At 40.5% G+C, this 24,079-nt stretch overlaps 1 protein-coding gene across 3 annotated transcripts; it reads left to right on the plus strand.

Moving 5' to 3' along the window:
• The first annotated feature begins 9,152 nt into the window (after positions 1 to 9,152).
• On the plus strand, positions 9,153 to 22,647 carry LOC124286132 (alpha-(1,3)-fucosyltransferase C-like). 3 transcript variants are annotated; one of them, XM_046722479.1, is made up of 3 exons: positions 9,153 to 9,285; positions 18,781 to 19,940; positions 22,344 to 22,647. In XM_046722479.1, the coding sequence occupies exons 2-3, from the start codon at positions 18,843 to 18,845 to the stop codon at positions 22,398 to 22,400; spliced, it is 1,155 nt and encodes a 384-aa protein (XP_046578435.1). In that variant the 5' UTR covers positions 9,153 to 9,285; positions 18,781 to 18,842; the 3' UTR covers positions 22,401 to 22,647. The 3 variants fall into 3 exon arrangements, with proteins under 3 accessions (XP_046578435.1, XP_046578443.1, XP_046578451.1); XM_046722487.1 differs by lacking the exon at positions 9,153 to 9,285 and adding an exon at positions 9,366 to 9,701; XM_046722495.1 differs by lacking the exon at positions 9,153 to 9,285 and adding an exon at positions 14,559 to 14,720.
• Positions 22,648 to 24,079: the final 1,432 nt, after the last annotated feature.

Raw genomic sequence — 24,079 nt, forward strand, 5'->3', positions numbered from 1 at the left:
ACCAAAACATAGCTCTATGCAATAAGGGACTGTTCGTGTGTGTGTGTGTGTGTGTGTGTCTGCGTGTGTGCGTGCGTGCGTGTTGTTTTTTTCTGAATAGACCCATCGGGACTCAGGACGAGGAAGCTGTTCTCGTTGTGTTGAACACTGTAGCACCCCTCCTCAATGAAGGATAGATGTGGATAATATATTGGGATTAATACACCAGCTGTTGTTGCACAAGCATCCTGCTCAAGGTCTGTACCGTATTGCAAACATTCTTTGTGTGAAAGCGGAATCTCCTCCTTTGATGAATGGTTGATAACTATCGAAGTGTTGGATCTGTGACTTCAGCATGTCGAAGCCAATCGCTGTACAGACGGTACTGCCTGAAGCTTTGGCTTTCTCCCGTTCTGAAAACCACGTCTGTGACCTTTGCTTCAAGATATGCTGCTCAATACCTGTTGAACTCTTCTCGATAGTGTGCAGGGATTCATCAGCATTTATGCAAACATAGTGTTCCTGTTTATTTAGGTCAACTTTTGATCCATAACAAATTTTTGCACACATTCCCCCAATTTGTGAAATCGTATTCAAGGAATTGGTAATGCATTCATTGATTTGATATATTTTGGTCCGGTTTGTCAAGCATCTTGAACTTCTCCAAACAGGGTTTCTTTGTGACTAATGTTTCACCCATATCTTTTATTCTCATACTTAGCAGGCGAATTACTTCTTGTAACTCTGTGACACATGTATAGTATGACCAGAAATTATTGAGAATTTTAGGAATATGTTTAATTGGATTTCTAGCATAAACAACCTTGACCAGTTGTCAAGTTCTTGGTTTCATTCAGGAGAGACAACTCCGTTAATCCTTTTTCATTAGTTTGTGAAGAGTTATCCCCTTTGTTCACTTGCTAGCAGACGACATTTTCAGTGATCCTCAGTGTGGATGATTTAGAGAAGAGGAAGTTGATTTTAGAGTATTATAACAAGGACATCAGATCAGCTAAAGTGATTTCAAGTAGAACAGGCATCCCTTTGTCCACTGTTTATCTTGTTTTGAAAAAAATTGCAAATGGATATGGCATTGAGCACCAGGGAGGCGCAGGTAGGCCCAGAAAATTGACTGTCGGTGACAGGAGGCGGCTTGGTATTCTTGTTTCTAAAGACTAACGAAGGAGTTTAGAAAACTTAAGGCTGGATATGATTGATAGAGGAACTGTGGCTGTCTGTAAGGAGACAATTAGAACTGAGCTGCATGTAATGGGTTGGCAGAAAAGTCGAGGAATTCCATCACCGATCATGAAAGCTGAACAAAATGAGCGAAGGTTGAACTGGTGCTTACAGCATAGAAATTTTAACTGGGACAATGTGATTTTCTCAGATGAAAGTTCTGTGTGGCTGTTTCCTAAGACACTGAAATTCTGGACCAAACAAACGGAAAAACCTTTGTATCAGCGCCCAAAGTACAGTCCGAAATTTAACGTGTGGGGTGCCATACCTGTGTTAGGAGCAACGCCCCACTGTGTTTTTGAAGGAATATGAACAGTGAGCGGTACACAGATATTCTCAAGGGACATTTTCTTCCATCTGCTCACATGTTTTATGGAAATTTTTGAATTTTCCAGCAGGACAACGACCCAAAACATCGTTCAAAGCATTCACAGGCCTGGTTTTGGACCCAAAATATGACATTATTAGATTGGCCAAGCTATAGCCCTGACCTAAATCCAAAAGAAAATGTTTGGGGACTTATGAAAGAAAGTGTCAATAAGAAAAATCTGAGAAATATTGCTGAAATGAAAGAAGAGGTGGTCCGATATTGGGACAGCATGGACCACGACTTTCTAACTTCTTTGATCAGTAGTATGCCCCGCCGCATTGAAGCCTGCATTGCTGCCCATGGTGACTTGACAAAATACTAACTGTTCACCTGTCTTTGAATCTGGAGTTATGTTCTGCTAATATTCACATTTAATACGTGGGTAATGAGTGAAAAAAATTAAAACTTACAATCTTTAAATTCTCAATAATTTCTGGTTGTACTGTACCAAATCCGACTGGGCTCTGGGTTCTGTAAAAGCTCCTGTTTTTTCTAATTTCTCTGCCTTATTTCTGCAGGGGCGTCTGGGTAGCCTAGTGGTACGTGCGCTCGTCACGCTGAAGACCCAGGTTCGATTCCCCACATGGGTACAATGTGTAAAACCCATTTCTGGTGTCCCCCGCCGTGATATTGCTGGAATATTGCTAAAAGCGGCGTAAAACGAAACTCACTCACTTATTTCTGCAACTGTTGGTGATGGTTCACATTAAAAGAGGTCAACATCTCTTTCATCTTCAGTGTTGATCTTTTTACCATCAAAACACAACTTCAAAGGCTTTTTATTTTCGCCACCATGTAGTTCTGCAACCATATCTAAAGAATCTGACAGAATTCCAGGTGAAATCTCACTTGAAAGTATACTAGTAGCGGCAGTCTCTAAAGTTTTTATGTCAGGAACCACGAAATATAAGGCAGACTTTTGGGGTGTAAGTAACATATCACTTGTTTCTGTCCTGTCAGAGTTTTGACTTTTTGTTCCACCCATGTATTTGCCATGAAATAGCGTTGACTCGGTCAACCAGAACATTTTGATTTGCTCACTATATGGCATTTGGCGAAGGTCATCTGTACTAAGGAAACTGACAACATCCATGAAAAGCAAGAAGGCAATATTTATCAATGGAAATTGATTCACTGCAACCAGTTCGTTAAACTTATAGTGTTTGTAGACCGCCTCCGTGGTGTAGTGGTTAGAGCGTCCGCCCGGAGAGCTGAAGGTCGCGGGTTCGATCCCCGACCTCGTCATACCAAAAGTCGTTAAAATATGGTACTTGTTGGTCCCTGCCTGGTGCTCGGCATTAATGGGTACAACAAGGACTGGTCGGCTCGGAGTCTGTATAATGTGTGTGAGTGGAGTATTCATGCTTCACTGCGGCATGGTATCTCAGTTGGCTAGCACTATAAAACCAGCTTTAGTCTGGGCTAGTACAAGCAGCCACACATACACATGCATGCACGTCGTCATATGAGGGAAATATTCTCAAGCACGACGTTAAACCCAATTTCACCTGACCTCACCTAAAGTGTTTGTAATCTTTCCTCACATATTTTAGTGACCCAGTCACCTTCTGATCATGATTCTTTCTGATGAATGTTCGTTCGTCTTTCATATGCGTAATGAAAAACTTTGAGAAGCATGCCCACAATAGTAACATGCGTATGGTTGCATTTTAGAGGTTTATCTGAAACGTAAAAAATCAAATCCTTTAGAAAACACCTAAAAATATGTGACGTAATGCGTTCACTGCCGATAACGTTAATCGTTCTCCAAAGCTAAAACAGTTGTCGCGTAATGCGATCACCACGACAAACATACCAGAGCTCCAGATAAGATTTAGCTCATGTGGGTACTGTACCCACTGTATTGTTTGGGAGACGGTATTATGAATGTTGAGTGGGTATTTCATTTTCCGTTACCCACTGCTTTCAATATGTGCGTATTTCAGTCATTTTACTCACTTAAGTATTATGTCATTGAGTTAGTTTACTAAGCAGGTATGTTCTGAGTTATGTCATACCTAATCAAAACCAACTTAAATATAATGGAAATGATTTCATAAAAAATCATTCATCCTGTACTGACAGTACAACACTAGTCCTATACTAACAGTACGACTTGATAGCAATCGATGTCTTTTTCATTACGCAAGCGATTTCTATGAATATATTCCGTACGCATTTGTTTTATACTTTTTGCGTATCTAACATTTTAAATGCGTAATTGGTACGCAACAATTATTTTTCAATGCGTAATTGGAAATATTCTATGCGTATTTTACCCGGATACGCAGCTTATCTCGGCCTCTGCATACCACTTGTTTTCAAATGCTTTACTCAAAAACGTATGTTATAATCTATTGAAAATTTGGATATAATCAACACTTGCATTTATCTTTTAAAATTGTACATTTGTATATATTGTTTGTTTGGTTATATAATAATTGTATATAATTTTGCTTTCATAACATTTTGCTATTTTTCAGAAGGGATTTTGTCTAAAAGTCGCCCATGTGTTCCTCATAGATCATATCAAGAGCTATAAACATACACTTGATATCTTCAGTGTCTACATTTTTACAGCCTGAAATATAATATCTAAAATGTCGATAATAATTTGTTTTTAACACAAAATGCTATACTGAATGCATGAAACAAACTCCCCGTTAGCATAGCAACTCGTTCACTTCCTGGTGCGTAACGATGCCCAGGCGTACACGTTCCTACGGTGTGTAACTTATATATAACCGCGGCCGTCTGATCAGTTGTCTGGCTCTCTATCCGGCCGATGTTTAGGCGAATTCGGACCGTTCTATAGTGGACAAACGTCGATGTTGAAGCCACTCTACTTGACATGAACGGATGAAGTGTTATGATCCTGATAAGGACTATCCACCCCAGCAGTAGTCACTCGTGGTAGACCTGAACGCTGACGGTCCTTAACGACATTAGTTTGCTGATATTTTCTGGCTAGTCTACTGACAGTCGAGGGATAACAACCATCTCTTGCAATAGCCTTAATGACATGCAAGCATTCCGGATACCCATAACCTGTCATCTTTGAGCAATTGTCAATTGATTGTCAAACTTATCGAGCCGTAAGAACAGTTTACTGAAACATGATATTGGCTTAATGACGAGTACACGTGTTGTGCGTTGTGCTCGCCTGTGATCGTAGAACGTGCATATCTAAAATAAATGTATGGTGCGCTGGAAGGGTCGACAATCATACAAACAAATATTAGTATGATGTGAACATAAAATGGCTATATGGGGGATAAAAATCGTACATGTTGAATTTTTTTTTTTATATATGTATAGATATGAATATATACTACTAAATAATTGCTGAGGAGAAAGTTTGGATGAAATAGAAAATAATCATTCAACAAATGCAGATTAAAATATTGCAGAACTCATTCGTTGGTTAACCCCTATATTATCTTGGTTTCTCCTCTGTTTCATGATTAGCGAACAGAGACATGCAGTCATTACCACGATGTATACGTATGTGCATGGTGCTTGAAAAACTGCTTTGAGGAATCATCGAGCACAAAAACATTCGCTTAATGTCAAAGACACTGTTTGACGACCACAGAATTAGGAAGATACATAAGCACACTTGAAACTGCATCAGCACCACGTTACGTTGCAAACGCCAAAATGTGATCAGCAGGGCATGGAATCGATAACAGATATTTGGATCAGCTACGAAGTGACATGCATGTGGTCGACTGCGTTCTACCATGTGCACACAGCCGCTGAGCGGGTAGGTAGGTTTCTCCTAACTGCAGCAAGACATTTTGTGACTGTCACCACACTCAGAAATGACCCCCGAAATGGCAGTAGCGTTAACGTTTCTACTCAGTCCACAATCGTCTCCGTTATCCCCGGTTTGAACACCACGTCAATTGAACAGCTCAAGACTCAGTTCTGGTACTTTTTATTAATGAATCGAGATACTGTCTTGACTTCAGAGGCTGTGACCGTGTGTGATGTAGATTTCAGGATTCTAACGTAGCCTTGCATGCAAAGTGTGTGAAAATTGACAATGGTATCTGGTGTTATGGGTTTTCAGACGCTAAAGAACATGGGTGGTTTTCCGATTTTCGTATGAACAATTATAAAACATATCACTATTTTTTAAAGACATCTTTATGTTAAATTGCCAGTCATCGTCCGGGTATTCACTATGCCTGTGTGACAGGCTTCATTCTAGCAAGATTAAACACTGCCGCCCAAAACCGTAGGACATCCGATATTATATAATCCGACGACAGATGTTTCCAACCTCAGGATATAGCGATATTTTATATCCTTGTAAACTTAGAAAGGAGTAGGAAAACTGACTACTTGTCACAATCTAAAGAGATGCCTAGGAAATACACTAGATGAAGTGTTTATTGGGGTGTGAACCAGTAGATTCATGCATGGAAATTTGTGCAAATCCGGTCATAGCATTAACGACAATAGTCTTTGTACTACGACAATATACGATGATCAAAGGTTTAGCTTCATATCGGGAAACAACGCAAATCTGGCCACTGTATGCATTTCCTTTAGACTAACGCTTAGTCTCTGAATAATATATAATTTTGATTGTAACAAATAAACCCATTTAAATTGAAAAGGAGCCCCAGGGAGACCAGAGATTCAGAACCTGGAGATATCCAGACTTGCTTCATTTAGGACTTTAGCATTGCAGGAAAGGCTAGACAGTAGGGAAAATAATGTGGTTCAGGGACTGTGAGACAAACTAGCATTTCCTTCTGTATATGCCTTAGGTTCAATGGTGTAACACTCTGCTTTGATCCCGTGCTAGGCCATGACCCCTCTTCACCCTGTACGTGGTAATAAAGAACAGACGACGAAAATCTTAGAAAAGATTCCTGATCACTGGATAAGATAAGAAAGGTTCGATACTTTGTGGATAACAACTTCTATAATATATTATGATGTTGTTATTATATTATGTTGATGCTATTATGAAGTTGTTATCCATAAAGTATCGTACCTTCTTTATTATTCATCAACTTCTAAAATGCCAATCAAACAGATCACTGGATAAGATGTTGGTCCAGCCAGCCATGGCACTTCTATATGTTTACTCAGTAACCTATGGTGTCCTATAATTGCCATCGCGTGGCGCGTAAAAAAAGACTACGTCGACCACGACGTCGTGCAGAAATACACAAGAATGATCTACGACAAAAATACAAAATCGACGTCGCCCACGACGTAGTTCTTTTTTTTACGCGCCACGCGATGGCAATTATAGGACACCATAGTAACCAGACTCCTGAAGTGAGTTAGTTTATTGCATTGAACCTGTGGAAACTCTAAACTTGCGTCACGTGGGGATGTTGCATTACAGAAAGGGGCAAGAATACGTTTCCGGGATTGTGAAAGACAATATAGGTGTTGGTGATGCCTCTGCGTCAACTGTTCGCGGTGCGATCAGATCTAAAACTTTAAAGGGTGTTTGTTTCTTTCAGTTCAAAGAAGGTGTCAGTGTGTTGTTTACCACGCTCTTGTGTTCTGTCTCCTGTTTCACGCCACATTCAGCAATATATTCCAGCTATATGATGGCGACCAGTATTTAATCATTCTGTAGTAGAACATACAGTGATCAACACCCAGAGCACATACATCCACCGAGTGGGTTGTAGTCAAAAGGACAAAAGGGCCAAAATTGAAAAAGTCAAAAGGGCCAAAGGCAAGTCTAAAGGGCCAACAGAAAGTCAAAAGGGCCATAGACTTAAGTCAGAAGGGCCATAGGTTAAAAAAGAACATACAAACTAATATATATTTTATGTTTTATTATATTAATATTTATTATTATTATTATTTATATTTGTATCAATATGTAAATATGTAAATAGTAACAAAAGTAATAATTTTTAGTGTGATCATCTGCTGACCAGCCTTCAAGTACCCATGTACAGACAGTAACTGATACAAGGGACGCTTAACAATTTTAAAGGTGTCACTGCAGTGACATGGATAGATGAGATGAGGTGAAATTGGGTTTTACGTCGTGCTTGAGAATATTTCGCTCATATGACGACGTGCATACGTGTGTATATGTATGTGTGGCAGCTTGTACTAGCCCAGACTTAAGCTGGTTTTATAGTGCTAGCCCACTGAGATACAATTCCGCAGTGAAGCATGAATACCCCACTCAGACACATTATCGTGACTCCGAGCCGACCAGTCCTTGTTGTACCCATTAATGCCGAGCGCCAGGTAGATACCAACAAGTACCATATTTTAACGTCTTTTGGTATGACGGATCGGGGATCGAACCCGCGACGTTCCGCTCTCCGGGCGGACGCTCTAACCACACTACACCATGGAGGCGGTCACATGGATAGATGATAAAGCTGTCTGTTGCAAACAAGAGATGTCTCTCTCCCTGCACACGCACATACCCACGGAGAAAAGCATCAAGCACGTAACTCTCCACAATCTGAAACAGAATATAGATTATTGTTCATATTGTTAAGTCTTTGGTTATTGTTGAAAGTTGAATAGGTTTAGTTATTTAATGCTTGCATTCCCACCGAGTCACCGAACAGGGTCCATGCTAAAACCAAATACAATGTATACACAATGTCTGCTTTCAGTTATTTATGAAACCGAATATGAATTAGATGTACATTCAATTTGAATATCTAGGTACTGCCGCACACATAGCGTGTCAAGTGTGTGAGCTTTCAACATGAATATCAATTGTTTATCGCTGGAATTCGTGCAGTGCGTGACTTGACTTGCAGTTGCCGTGACTTCTCGACTTGCCATGACTTCTTGATCCAGTATTGTGATGGCAATATTATTCTGCAAGTTTTGTTATCAAATATTACAACGCATATAAAAATAGTACTGTAGCCACCCATTGGCGGGATCAGAGCTACATTTCCATAGACTTACATGTTATTTCAGTGTAGTATAAATAATTACCATGAAGTGAGTTTAGGATGGATCTCTGTAAAATTTGGAATCATCTCTGCTCTGCGCACATAATTTCAGTTCAATTTTACGACCACTATTTAACTAATGACATCACATTTATCAACTTGCGGATGGTTCCACAATGGACAATCCCACAGGCCGCCATGTTAGAGTTCACGGCACTGTACATATATGTTGATTAAATTGTTGCCATTCGACAAATAAGCAACGGAAAATTAAACAGAAATTATGTGATTGTAGGTAAGATGATTCCTCACAAATGTGCAAAATTTGACTTGGATCTTACGAAAATTAAATTCATGAAATATATTTATGCTACACTAAATTACCATGTAAGTCTATGGAAATTACGTCAAGTGTCCGAATACTTTTTGCACGACTCTGTAGCTTATATAGGGATGTGTATATACAAATACAGTCATACATCTACACGAAACACTTTCGAGCGGCTACTGTAGCGTATTTCAAAGTATCCTGTGTCCTCCTCAATATATCACGACATGTTGTCATACAAGCAATAAAACCCGCTTGGTGTAATGTGCCCGAAAATAAGAACTGACTATAGTGTCCAGTGTCCACAATGATAACGTTAACTGCAGGGTCAACAGCAGGTACGCCGAGAGGGCATAGGCACAGCACCACACAGCATGTCCACAGGAGTACAAGAGATGCAGAGGAGAATTTGGATAGCTTGTCGTTGACACTGACTGCTTGTCCTCTTGCACACGGTACTGTACTGGTATTTCATTTTCCAACAAATGGCATCGTTACGGCGTAAATGAATAATGTTTGGATCTTGACCTTTTTAGGCTTTTATCTTTTGACTGAAAGTCAACGCTGTTACCTAATGCAGATCAGAAGTACAATTCCATCTGTCATTTAAGTTCTAAAACATTTGGCACAGTCAAAACAGTCCATTAATACATGCTTTATATTCTACTATTTTCCTTTCGGGTCATGTTTAAAGGGGAGTAACTGTGGTCTGACTCCACTCAGTAACTCGATGTCGGTAGTCGACAACTACCTGGTCGATAATGGAATCCAACCTCGATTCATCATCACGGCTGCGGACAAACCGCACAGCCTTCGTCGACAACCGTCATTTGATTTCTGTTTAGAAACTGTTGAAAAACACAGTGATAAGGTATGTGAGACCGTTTTATAGAGTCAATTATATCTAAAGCACATTTATTCTGATCAACTACATTTTCAGTGCAATTTCAGTGTTGGCGCTGATTCAGCCCTGTGGCTGCAAGTCGTTCGGTCTTCATCCGTCAGAAGCCAGGTCATACCACAAGTATCATATGCTCCATAATCGCCCTCTCCCATTCACCCGCCCCAATGTGGCTAGAATAGTGTTCAGTGCGGAGTAAAACTAAACTCACTCACTCTCCCATTATCCTACAGGTCAAGTTAAAACTGATGTCTCATTGTAAACTCACCTGTTGATGGTAAACTAGACTTGCACAAGTCTCTTAAGTAATAATTAACAGTTTAAAGGGACACTGATCTAGAGCAATTCCCCCTGATGATATCCCAGAATTCATCTGAACTTTATCTGCAAGTGATGCAAAATGTTAGGACTGAAAAAACCCACCAAAGTCAAGGTACGTCTTTATGCTCTTATTTGTGGTCGTATGATCCTAATGAATTTATTATCCCCCGCTGCGTGTTTAGCGCGAAGCGGGGGATATAGTATTAGGCCCCGTACGTACGAATTGGAATATCTTAAGAACCGTTGACTAGATTCTTTTCATATTTGGTACCTAGTTTCATCACAGTATAAGAAAGGTCAAACTCATGTTTGGTGACCTTGACCTTCATTTCAAGGTCACAAGGGGACTTTAACATTTTACCTGCATGTTAAGCTATATCAAGAACAGCTCACTGGATTTTCTTCATATTCAATACCAAGCTTTATCTAGGGAAGGCGCAGGGCCCAGTCGATTTTGGTGACCTTCACTTAATTTTCAAGGTCATGGCGACACTTTGAAGATTTCAGCATGTAAACCTGCATGTTAAGCTATCTCAAGAACCGTTTACTGGATTTTCTTCATATTTAACACCAAGTTTTATCTAGGAAAGGCGCAGGGCCCAGTCAATTTTGGTGACCTTCACATAACTTTTTTAGGGTAAACCTGCATGTTAAGCTATCTCAATCAAGAACCGTTCACTGGATTTTCTTCTAATACCAAGTTTTATTGAAGATTTCAGCATGTTAACCTGAATTGTCAGTCACTGGAGTTTCTTGATATTATATATTTTTAGAATGGTTCACTGGATTTTCTTCATAGACTTTTAAGACTTCTCTTGAATGTTTTTCAATAAGCAATTTCTTTAGTACTAGTTTTGCATATTTCATACACTATGACATTCATGTCAAGGTCAAAGTCAGTCTTGAAAATATGTGTGTGTTTGAACAACTAAAGAGCCAGATATCAAGAGAGGTTGACTGGTCATGTTATTGTTGACATTTAACTTCATCTGAAACTTTCATTCCTTGAATGTTTGATTTGATAATTTGCAGCGGGGGATTATGTCACCTTAGTGACAATGCTTGTTATTATATTATTATCAGTTTGGAACTTCATAAAAAGTACATGATATGTTTTAAGTGAATTTATAACATGACTAATATCTAGACATTTCATAGATTGCCAAAGTGAGTCATATTTCACGCAAACACCCTAAGTGTGACATAGTGGATGTTGGCTGTCTTATCGAACTTCACTGCGAAAAAATATGAAGTGGGATGATTCTGCTGTATGTTACAACAATTGAACAAAAACAAAATACAAATACTAAAATTGAAATTGACTAAAGTTATAGCAATATCATCATTCTATCACATTCTATCACAAAAGACACATGACATGGAGCAGGATTCTTTATCAGTTGAATGGCATATCGTTCCTTGATGTGGATGTTGATGGATATATTCCTCAAACAAGGTAATAGCCTCGCATTGTTCCTATGGTGGAGTCTACTAATGCCTATAGGGAATAACACCTACAGTCTGAAATAAACAATTTTATGCACCAGTGGTTAGATATTGTACTGCCTCTACCCTTTCACTAAAGTGGTAGGTCCCACTTCATTGTGTACTAATGCCTACGGTGTCCTCCCATTTGCGAGAACTCCCAGTTGCGAGACACATTAATTAATGGTTCAGTGCACACAGGTGGTGCTTCCCAATCCCTACGATGAAAGTGGGAACAGCCCTGTTGCTGAAGAGTACCCGCAGGAGGCATAGTTCATTAATGAGACACAGAAGACATTGTTCATTGAAGAGCATTTATTGATTTCAATAAAGAACAAGTTAAATACTGAAATACTGAAAAAGATTATCATTATATTTACACAGAAGAAATAGTTCATTAAATACTTCATTATCATTTTTTATTCAAACATTTAGATGATTTGCGTTATTATGATGTTTGTGTGTCATTATAAAACACTTTTTTGCATGGGTCCATATTTGGAAATTTTGACACTTTTCATATTTTCAGCAGTTTGCTGCATCAAGATACTGCATGTGATTTTTCGTTCCATCTGCAAGTTGATCTTTGAGTCTATGTAGTTGATTGTCTATTTCCCTGTACACGCGTTTCCTCGATCGAGGGGCGCCTCCCAGGTCGAGTTGGCACAGCTTGGCCTTCTCTGCCTTTCTCTATTTTCCTGATGATTTCCATAAACCTGAAGATGTTTGGATGGCGATGACTGAGTGTAGCATTCAATCTACTGTGAAACACAAATGTTAATTACTTTATCTTTTAAGCTACCTCCACAAGATTCAGTTAAATAGCTAATCCCTAATTAGCTGGGGTTAATCCATTCTATCAGATAGGGGAGTAAGGTGTGTTTTCTTTGCTCCTTACCTTCTCCACTGTCTCACAACTGGGAGTTCTCGCAAATGGGAGTAGACCATGCCTACAGGGAATAACGCCTACAGTCTTAAATAAACAATTTTACGCACCAGTGGTTAGATATTGTACTGCCTCTACCCTTTCACTAAAGAGGTAGGTCCCACTTCATTGTGCATGCCTACAGGGAATACAAAACACAGATTTTTATTGAGATTATATATATCTGAAATATCTGGACTCATATTTTATATATATATTTATTCTTGCCAAATCTCCTTTGTTTCTGCACAAGATCTTTCGCCGTTCAACGGCTCTTCAGGTGTACAGGTGTTTCAGGTGTTTTTAATATCACAGCATAGGTTAATAGACATCATATTGTTACATGATTGAATATCCAGGTAAAAAACACAGAAGTAAGATCAAATTAGATCAGTCATTATACCATCCAGGCATTAGAAAATCTGAAAAAGTTTACACTGCTGGGATACTTTATTACAATCAGACAAGAACTACCGGGAATATTTTCAAATAATGGGCATGCACCCTTCCTAATGTCTCACTGTTTTGGTTGAAGAAATTCTGCCAAGGTGGACAGTCCCCAGTCCCCATGTCCGTCACGGCAGAGGGAGCAGGGGCTGACTAGCCTGCAGCCAGGTTTCGTAATTAGACTGTTGGCGAGAAACATTAATCGCTCTGGATCAGTGCCCCTTTAAGTGCAATCCAAAGATTCGGTATTTTCGTCCTTCATACCGTCATTTTATTAACCTTTTAAAACCTTTTCTAAAATGTCTGTTCTTCTTCTAGTCATGAAATGGCAGTTTTGTTCATTCAAATTAACAAAGATTATGGTTATTTTTTCCATGTCATTAAACAATGAAAGGTTTGGCTCTTGTCAATTTTCTGCATTATGATCATATCTCATATACTGAACTGAAACAGACCGAACCGAAGGCCTTGTACCGCAATACGTACCGTGGCGTGATTCGAGCGTACCGTTTCATCCACTACCGTCATGGCCGAGGGAGCAGGTGCTGCCCACCTGCCAGCTAGATACTGTAATAAAATTGTTGGAGTGAAACAGGAGTTTCAGTGCCCCTTTACATATTTATTTCTGAAAAGCATATATACAAAAAGATCACATTTCTCTCTAACAGATTGACGTCCTGAGATGACTTGCCACTACACAGCCTTGTAGCAAGGCTAATGGAAGACAAACTGTGCCATTAAAGTGATGAAATATTAATTCCAGAGCGATTAATGTTTCTTGCCAACAGTCTAATTACGAAACCTGGCTGCAGGCTAGTCAGGTCACATTGCAGATTCTGATACCTTTCGGTATGGACCGAAACAAATCATCAAAAATGCAAATTCAACTTATAAAGTTGAAAAATAACGCGATGAAAAAAAACGCGCGAAATCGGAGTTCAAACAATTCACTAATTTTCCCCCGACTTTTTGGGGAAAACTGGTTTCAACAGCTGGGCTGCGCTCATAGCACGTGCGCAGTGAAATAGGTTCGTGCAGCTTGGAAGTGGGTTGTCCGGTGAATACTCGGTGAAGGCTTTGGTGTGAGCTATTTTTCTAATGTTTTGTTGATATTTCACAGGAGCATGCTTTTTATATGTTATGACAGTAAATAAACTGTTTATATAATTTCATTTGTCTATTTCACCACACGTTCTTACCGAGTCACTTTCTCAGTTCGATACTTAAAAGCAATGTCATTATTTAGCGTTGACAGAATTTCTAACTGTGATATAGATATGTCGTTGTCAGACAAAACTCAATGTCTGTTTTATTGACACCTGTGTGTCTGCCTGCCTGTCTGCTAATGACAATTTTTAATACACAACTGCGATCACTGACCACATGCAATTTGAACTTAACACCAATCAGGCTATACACCATAAACAAAATGCATTGATTTATGGCCCGAGTTCGGTCTCTGTCACATTATGTAATTACACAGACAGGCAGGTGTGATACTTGTACACATGACATGTTATGATGTCTGTTGATTGCAAAATGTTATGCACAGAAAATGAGCATGTATTTACAAACCCCAACATCTCTATATATACACACACAATGAGCCGTGAGGGCATCTGCAAATGAACCAGCCATTACACTTTTTGGTTGCATGTGACCTTTAAGGAAAGAGCTAGTTGGAACAGAAAATAACATGGTTCAGGGCCTGTCAGGTTTGCTATAGGCGTTTGTAAGTCATGGCATTTGTAAGTCATGGCATTTGATGCTCTGAATGAGGTGGATGTGCAGTTGAAGGACAAGTGATACAGGTGAACAACATGATACCTACAGCATTTTTCTTTTGCCAGTTTTGACACGTTGCAAGTTTTTAACTTTTATGGGCATGAACGAAAGATAAAAAGCCTTAGGCTTGAACCTGTAGTGTGTCCGGATTACATCCTCTCACACATCACATATCTTGAACCTGTAGTGTGTCCGGATTACATCCTCTCAAACATCACATCTCTTGAACCTGTAGTGTGTCTGGATTACATCCTCTCACACATCACATCTCTTGAACCTGTAGTGTGTCTGGATTACATCCTCTCACACATCACATCTCTTGAACCTGTAGTGTGTCCGGATTACATCCTCTCACACATCACATCTCTTGAACCTGTAGTGTGTCTGGATTACATCCTCTCACACATCACATCTCTTGAACCTGTAGTGTGTCTGGATTACAACCTCTCACACATCACATCTCTTGAACCTGTAGTGTGTCTGGATTACATCCTCTCACACATCACATATCTTGAACCTGTAGTGTGTCTGGATTACATCCTCTCACACATCACATCTCTTGAACCTGTAGTGTGTCCTGATTACATCCTCTCACACATCACATCTCTTGAACCTGTAGTGTGTCTGGATAACATCTCTCACATCCTCTCACACATCACATCTCTTGAACCTGTAGTGTGTCTGGATTACATCCTCTCACACATCACATCTCTTGAACCTGTAGTGTGTCTGGATTTGAACAACCTCTCACTGTAGTGTGTCTGGATTACATCCTCTCACACATCACATCTCTTGAACCTGTAGTGTGTCTGGGATTACATCCTCTCACACATCACATATCTTGAACCTGTAGTGTGTCTGGATTACATCCTCTCACACATCACACATCTCTTGAACCTGTAGTGTGTCTGGATTACATCCTCTCACACATCACATCTCTTGAACCTGTAGTGTGTCTGGATTACATCCTCTCACACATCACATCTCTTGAACCTGTAGTGTGTCTGGATTACATCCTCTCACACATCACATCTCTTGAACCTGTAGTGTGTCTGGATTACATCCTCTCACACATCACATATCTTGAACCTGTAGTGTGTCTGGATTACATCCTCTCACACATCACATCTCTTGAACCTGTAGTGTGTCTGGATTACATCCTCTCACATCTCTTGAACCTGTAGTGTGTCACATCATCACATCTCTTGAACCTGTAGTGTGTCTGGATTACATCCTCTCACATCCTCTCACACATCACATCTCTTGAACCTGTAGTGTGTCTGGATTACATCCTCTCACACATCACATCCTTGAACCTCACACATCACATCTCTTGAACCTGTAGTGTGTCTGGATTACATCCTCTGAACCACACATCACATCTCTTGAACCTGTAGTGTGTCTGGATTACATCCTCTCATCACATCTTGAACATCTCTTGAACCTGTACCTGGTGTGTCTGGATTACATCCTCTCACACATCATCTCTTGAACCTGTAGTGTGTCTGGATTCACATCCTCTCTGGATTACATCCTCTCACATCACATCTCTTGAACCTGTAGTGTGTCTGGATTACATCCTCTCACACATCACATATCTTGAACCTGTAGTGTGTCTGGATTACATCCTCTCACACATCACATCTCTTGAACCTGTAGTGTGTCTGGATTACATCCTCTCACACATCACATCTCTTGAACCTGTAGTGTGTCTGGATTACATCACATCTCTCAGTGTGTCACATCACACATCACATCTCTTGAACCTGTAGTGTGTCTGGATTACATCCTCTCACACATCACATCTCTTGAACCTGTAGTGTGTCTGGATTACATCCTCTCACACATCACATCTCTTGAACCTGTAGTGTGTCTGGATTACATCCTCTCACACATCACATCTCTTGAACCTGTAGTGTGTGTCTGGATTACATCCTCTCACACATCACATCTCTTGAACCTGTAGTGTGTCTGGATTACATCCTCTCACACATCACATCTCTTGAACCTGTAGTGTGTCTGGATTACATCCCTCACACATCACATCTCTTGAACCTGTAGTGTGTCTGGATTACATCCTCATCACATCACATCTCTTGAACCTGTAGTGTGTCTGGATTACATCCTCTCACACATCACATCTCTTGAACCTGTAGTGTGTCTGGATTACATCCTCTCACACATCACATCTCTTGAACCTGTAGTGTGTCTGGATTCACATGAACCTCTCACACATCACATCTCTTGAACCTGTAGTGTGTCTGGATTACATCCTCTCACACATCACATCTCTTGAACCTGTAGTGTGTACATCCTCTCACACATCCTCTGAACCACATCACATCATCTCTTGAACCTGTAGTGTGTCTGGATTACATCCTCTCACATCACATATCTTGAACCTGTAGTGTGTCTGGATTACCTCTCACACTCACACACCATCACATCACATCTTGAACCTGTAGTGTGTCTGGATTACATCCTCTCACACATCACATATCTTGAACCTGTAGTGTGTCTGGATTACATCCTCTCACACATCACATCATCTTGAACCTGTGTGTCTGGTACATCCTCTCACACATCACATCTCTTGAACCTGGATTACATCCTCTCACACATCACATCTCTTGAACCTGTAGTGTGTCTGATTACATCCTCTCACACATCACATATCTTGAACCTGTAGTGTGTCTGGATTACATCCTCTCACACATCACATCTCTTGAACCTGTAGTGTGTCTGGATTACATCCTCTCACACATCACATATCTTGAACCTGTAGTGTGTCTGGATTACATCCTCTCACACATCACATATCTTGAACCTGTAGTGTGTCTGGATTACATCCTCTCACACATCACATCTCTTGAACCTGTAGTGTGTCTGGATTACATCCTCTCACACATCACATCTTGAACCTGGATTACATCCTCTCACACATCACATCTCTTGAACCTGTAGTGTGTCTGGATTACATCCTCTCACACATCACATCTCTTGAACCTGTAGTGTGTCTGGATTACATCCTCTCACACATCACATCTCTTGAACCTGTAGTGTGTCTGGATTACATCCTCTCACACATCACATATCTTGAACCTGTAGTGTGTCTGGATTACATCCTCTCACACATCACATATCTTGAACCTGTAGTGTGTCCTGATTACATCCTCTCACACATCACATATCTTGTCATTTACCAATCCCTTCCACGGATATCTGTGGTAAAGTGCATATAAACTGACCAAGGCAATGGGTAGTTCTAAAGAATTACAAAATAACATTTAGGCCACAAAATAATAGTTGGCAGGAAATAAAAATGCCTTGTAACTAGTTAAATTTGAAATTAAACTGATACAGGAAAATGGTGTTTGTTTGCAGTCTCCGCCAGTGTTTGCAAGACTTTTATTTGCCAGTTTGCCATCAGGGTTGTTGCCCTCTGCAGGCTTTAAAATCTACAGGCCCTGAATGAAATTTGCAGGCCCATTTTGTTAAAGTCAAACCAAAATAGACTTCACTGTACACAGTTTCACACTGTTTCTACAAAAATCAATTAGTGACTTTACACAATATAATTCATATTTCAGCTCCTCCGTAAATGTGATGCTGAAAAAAGTGCATGTTTGTGGCTTGAATTGTGCCAGTCATCCTATAGAGTTGGAGTGACAAATGTCGTATACTACCCATTTGGATTGAGTGACACTTGTTCTACTTTGAATTCAGCCTGTACTTGCAGCCTTTGAACAGGAAGCTTATACTAAGACGGTTTTGTAACATAAACCAATATGTGCAAATTGTGAAATTCGAACTGTGAAATCAAGTAGATGTATTCGTGAGCATGGAATGTATCATTTTCATTGAACTTATCTTAAGCACTGTAACTTTAATTTCCCCTAGTATATATGAGGTGGTGGAGCCTCTTGGGGCTTGGTTGATGTCAACGCCTTTTTATGGCAAGACTAGGTTGGGTCTCCTCTTATCGTAACATTTGTATGTAAGACGACCTACACCTGTGAAGATTCAATGTGATAGTTGCTGTGTTTGCTCAGTGTATAATTTCACCACTGTTCCTTTGTGTTTCAGTGAGGGGTAGTCGATGGTCACTCAATATGACATGACGGCTCAGAGCCCCTCAGTGTAGCGGCATGCTGAGCAAATGGAAGAAACTATTCCTCTTCCTGCTGGCCTCGACATTCATGTGGCTACTGGGAACATCTTTCCTCCCAAGTACCATCAACCTGGCAGCCATCAACAGGAACTATGCTGCTGACAGGAGCTACATCACCGTCTTCCCTCACCGACACCTCAGAAACACATCTCACAAGCTTATTCTGCTATGGACCAAATATTTTGGTAGTGATAATTGGAACTTTCGACATGATTTCCTACAATCATGTTCCAGTTCAACATGTAAAGTGACGTCAGACCGGAGCAGCCTAGCAGAGAGTGATGCAGTGTTGTTTAACTCCAGAGATTTGGATGCCTCCACAGTGTTTCCAAAAACACGGACACCGGAACAAGTGTGGGCCCTGCACAACTCGGAACCCCCTTACTATATATATACTGACTTAGCTTTATTCAATGGAGTTTTCAACTGGACTAGTTGGTTTAGGCAAGATGCAGATATATATTCCCCGTATGGCGATTATAAGGAGGTTGATAAAGACAAAAAAATTAATTTGCCTAATTTCCATGCACAGAAAAGTAACCTGTCTCTATGGGTTGCAAGCAGTTGTACGGACAGAGCACGGCGGTACAGACTTATAAATGAGATACAGAAGTACATGAAGATAGACACGTATGGTGCTTGTGGACGAAACATTTGTCCTAAAAACTCTCCCAAATGTCATCATATCTTTAGAAAATACAAATTTTTGTTTGCACTTGAAAATGGCCACTGCCGAGGCTATGTAACAGAGAAATTTTGGAACGCATTTAGACAAGATCAGATCCCAGTGGTGTGGGGCGGCGCTGACTACGACAAGATAGCACCACCCGGCTCCTACATCAACATGAAACACTTCTCCAGTCCACGGGCTGTGGCGATGTACTTGCAGCACGTAGCCAACAACGCCAGCCTGTACAACAGCTACTTCCGGTGGAGGCGGAGGTATGAGCTGACCCCGCACCAGGTGGTAGGTTGGTGCCACCTCTGTACGGCACTCCATGACCGCCAGCGACCAGCACAGCTGTATACAGACCTCCGCGGCTGGGTGGATGCCGACACCTGTCACGGCTACTCTGTAAGTTAAACACAATTCCAGATGCCTTGTATTTGCACTTTAAATCAAACCATTTTTTTGTTGAGAATATGGTAATGGGTCATAAATATATGATAAAGTATTAGAATTCTGAATGTTTTAGCGTTACGCTTTGTGAAACAATGCCCCTGCTGGTGGTGGGTCATCATATACGCAGATTCATCGGATATTGGTGTTTCTTGTTGGAACTTGACTAGATATACAGACTGCCCTGTTACTGGTGTCTGTGTAAACCCCCAATGTAGACTGTCACCAAATTTGAAGACATTGGGTACAACAGTTCATGAGATAACCCGTTAACAAGAATCGGGACGTACGGACGGGCGGACAGACGCCGCTGAATACATAGTCACCCGTTCCGCATTGCGGCGGGGGACAAAGATATACAGACTGCCCTGTTATTACTCAAGATGAATCATGATGGATAAATTACTTGTATGCAACAATTTGGACAATTAAAAGAGAAGAGAGTGCTGAGTGTTTCAATCAGACAAACTAAGTATTCTCTTTAGCAGGGCTCGATTTAGTGCTTTGTTACTTGCACTGGTGCATCCCAATATAACAAAGTGCAACCTAGTTGCACCTGGTGCAAGTCAATTTTTGAGAAATGAATTAACGATAAGTCTAACATTATAAGCATAATTGTCCCCCGCCGCAACGCAGAACGGGGGACTGTATTCAGCGGCATCTGTCCGTACGTCCCGATTCTTGTTAACAGGATATCTCATGAACTGTTGTACCCAATGTCTTCAAATTTGGTGACAGCTTACATTGGGGATTACGCAGACACCAGTTTATTTGGGTGACCTTGACCTTATTTTCAAGGTCACCACGACACTTTGACCACTTTTCAAACTCTTGTTAATGCGATATCTCGTGGGCTGTTGTACCCAGAGTCTTCAAATTTGGTGACAGCCTACATTGGGTGATTACGCAGACACCAGTTTATTTGGGTGACCTTGACCTTATGTTCAAGGTCACCATGACACTTAGAACTCTTTTCAAACTCTGAGTAACATGACATCTAATGGACTGTTCTACCCAATGTCTTCAAATTTGGTGACAGCCTATATTGGGGGATTACGCAGACACCTTTATTTGGATGACCTTGACCTTATCTTCAAGGTCACCATGACACTTTGACTGCTTTTCAAACTTATTTAAACGCAATATCTCATAAAACATTGCACCCAATGTTTTCAATTATGTTGACAGCCTACATTTGGTGATTATGCAGACACCAGGCATTTCAGGCATCTTGTATGTGACCAAAAAATAAAAGGTAGTAAATATAGATATTCCATTCTTTAGCGGCGGGGGACATTGCCATATCAGTGGCAAACACTTGTTATGTCAGCTCCTTTGGCTTCTAAACGTTGAATAGTCATAGCACTGACACATTGCTATTTATAGACACCTCTTGAAAACAGGGATCAGCGGTGTGGCTGTGTTGCTATAGTTTCATGGGTAATATGTCTCGGAAATGTGTTTATGTGCACTGAAACCTCTGACGTTTTAACACACTACATCCTCATTTTAAGTGATAGCTGAACGATTTATTGCACATTGCTGTGTGAAAGCTAAGATGATGAATTGAAACATAAATTAGAGACAAACGTAAATCCAGCCACAAGCAATGCTAAAAATATTAAGACTTATAAATTTAAAGAGGAATGGAAAAAAAACAGGGATTGGTTGCATTATGATGAGATTGAAAACATCTTAATAACAGAAGAACATATTTCTTTCATTAAATACTGCAATAAAAGCAGTGCAACTGGAGCTTTGCTGACTCAACTTGGTTTTTATCTTAGGTTGCACCTGGTGCAAGTAGGTTAACATCTCTTAAATCGAGGCCTGCTTTAGACTTGTGTTTCTTGGAAGCAGTAAGTGTCAAGTCTTGACAATAATAATATGGATGCCATGATCATCTCGAAACGGGCATCATCATTAGCTTGCATCTTGTTATTAGTTGAATGTCACATAAGTAATCTTAACATTCTGCAGTAGTTGTTCCGTATTCCTATCCTGCAACTCCTATGTCTTAGGTCGAGTTAATGCGGTAGTTACATAACAGGACATTATATGGTCATGAGGGCATAGTATTCAAATTTCAGACAACCACGAAAAAAGAGTTATGTTTCAAAAGGAGTTTTGTTTCAAAAGGAGTTGTGTTTCAAAAGGAGTTGTGTTTCTTTGAATGTGCTCCAAACTCAATTCACATCACACTTTAACATGGAGATTCTACTTACTGGCTGTTGCCGGTTTGTGAAATGTTACAACGTGATTTGTACCCAGACAAACCTCACAAGAACCCATACAACCGCCATGAATCTGATGCTAATCAAATGCAACATGTATATATAATTGTTCCTCTGGTTGCAGGTTTGGGGCATGATGACAGACTACATAGCCCGCTTTGCCTTTCTCATTGGCTTCTGATCACTGACAACCCAGGTCACATATAGCATCACTCTGTCAAGGGCCTGCTATTTGAGCCTAGAAAGATGGAATCACAGATACAACCAGCCCAGCACAGATTGCTGTAGAGTGAGAGCCAATCATGTCCTGTCCTCACTTGGTCAGACTTCCTGGGGGACATTCCGGATACTGTCACTAACAGTTTATCCGGACAAATCCTTACTTTGTTGCCAAAATCACTTTTTCGTTAAATAAATGTTATATTCTTGAACCTGTTCACTTGAATCTACAAAACTGGAAGCTGAACCTGCCCCAACGAAGGCATTGTAGGGTCAGTTAGCATGGACAGATAATCCAGCAAAACAACTGAATGAACACTGTGTGCACAGTGCATGATGAATGACGGTGGTGACCCACCAATGTTTGAAGTTGAAGGTGGTTGACTGGGGAGATCAACAGATGTTTGAAGTTGACGATAGTTGACAGTGGAGATTGACAGATGTAGGAGGTTGAATAAGGTGGTTGACATGGGAGATTGACAGATGTACGAGGTTGAATAAGGTGTTTGACTGGGGAGATTGACAGATGTACGAGGTTGAATAAGGTGTTTGACTGGGGAGATTGACAGATGTAGGAGGTTGAATAAGGTGGTTGACTTGGGAGATTGACTGATGTAGGAGGTTGAATAAGGTGGTTGACATGGGAGATTGACTGATGTACGAGGTTGAATAAGGTGTTTGACTGGGGAGATTGACAGATGTAGGAGGTTGAATAAGGTGGTTGACATGGGAGATTGACAGATGTAGGAGGTTGAATAAGGTGGTTGATGTAGGAGGTTGAATAAGGTGGTTGACATGGGAGATTGACAGATGTACGAGGTTGAATAAGGTGTTTGACTGGGGAGATTGACAGATGTACGATGTTGAATAAGGTGTTTGACTCAATGGGAGGTTGAATAATTGACTGGGGAGATGCAGACGATGTTGAATAAGGTGTTTGACTGGGGAGATTGACTGATGTACGAGGTTGAATAAGGTGTTTGACTGGGGAGATTGACAGATGTACGGTTGAATAAGGTGTTTGACTGGGGAGATTGACAGATGTAGGAGGTTGAATAAGGTGGTTGACATGGGAGATTGACTGATGTAAGAGGTTGAATAAGGTGGTTGACATGGGAGATTGACAGATGTAGGAGGTTGAATAAGGTGTTTGACTGGGGAGATTGACAGATGTACGAGGTTGAATAAGGTGTTTGACTGGGGAGATTGACAGATGTACGATGTTGAATAAGGTGTTTGACTGGGGAGATTGACAGATGTAGGAGGTTGAATAAGGTGTTTGACTGGGGAGATTGACAGATGTACGATGTTGAATAAGGTGTTTGACTGGGAGATTGACAGATGTACGATGTTGAATAAGGTGTTTGACTGGGGAGATTGACAGATGTACGAGGTTGAATAAGGTGTTTGACTGGGGAGATTGACAGATGTACGAGGTTGAATAAGGTGTTTGACTGGGGAGATTGACAGATGTACGAGGTTGAATAAGGTGTTTGACTGGGGAGATTGACAGATGTACGAGGTTGAATAAGGTGTTTGACATGGGAGAGGTTGAATAAGGTGGTTGACATGGGAGATTGACTGATGTACGAGGTTGAATAAGGTGTTTGACTGGGGAGATTGACAGATGTTTGAAGTTGA

Source organism: Haliotis rubra, unplaced genomic scaffold (assembly GCF_003918875.1).
Source record: "Haliotis rubra isolate DU_JTF1 unplaced genomic scaffold, ASM391887v1 Scf110, whole genome shotgun sequence".
NCBI lineage: Eukaryota > Metazoa > Mollusca > Gastropoda > Lepetellida > Haliotidae > Haliotis > Haliotis rubra.

Bases quoted from the DNA above. Each gene is read 5' to 3' on its own strand.
- LOC124286132 (XM_046722479.1), top strand. From the start codon at position 18,843: ATGCTGAGCAAATGGAAGAAACTATTCCTCTTCCTGCTGGCCTCGACA. The intron at 19,941-22,343 runs GTAAGTTAAACA...CTCTGGTTGCAG, and splicing joins ACACCTGTCACGGCTACTCT to GTTTGGGGCATGATGACAGA.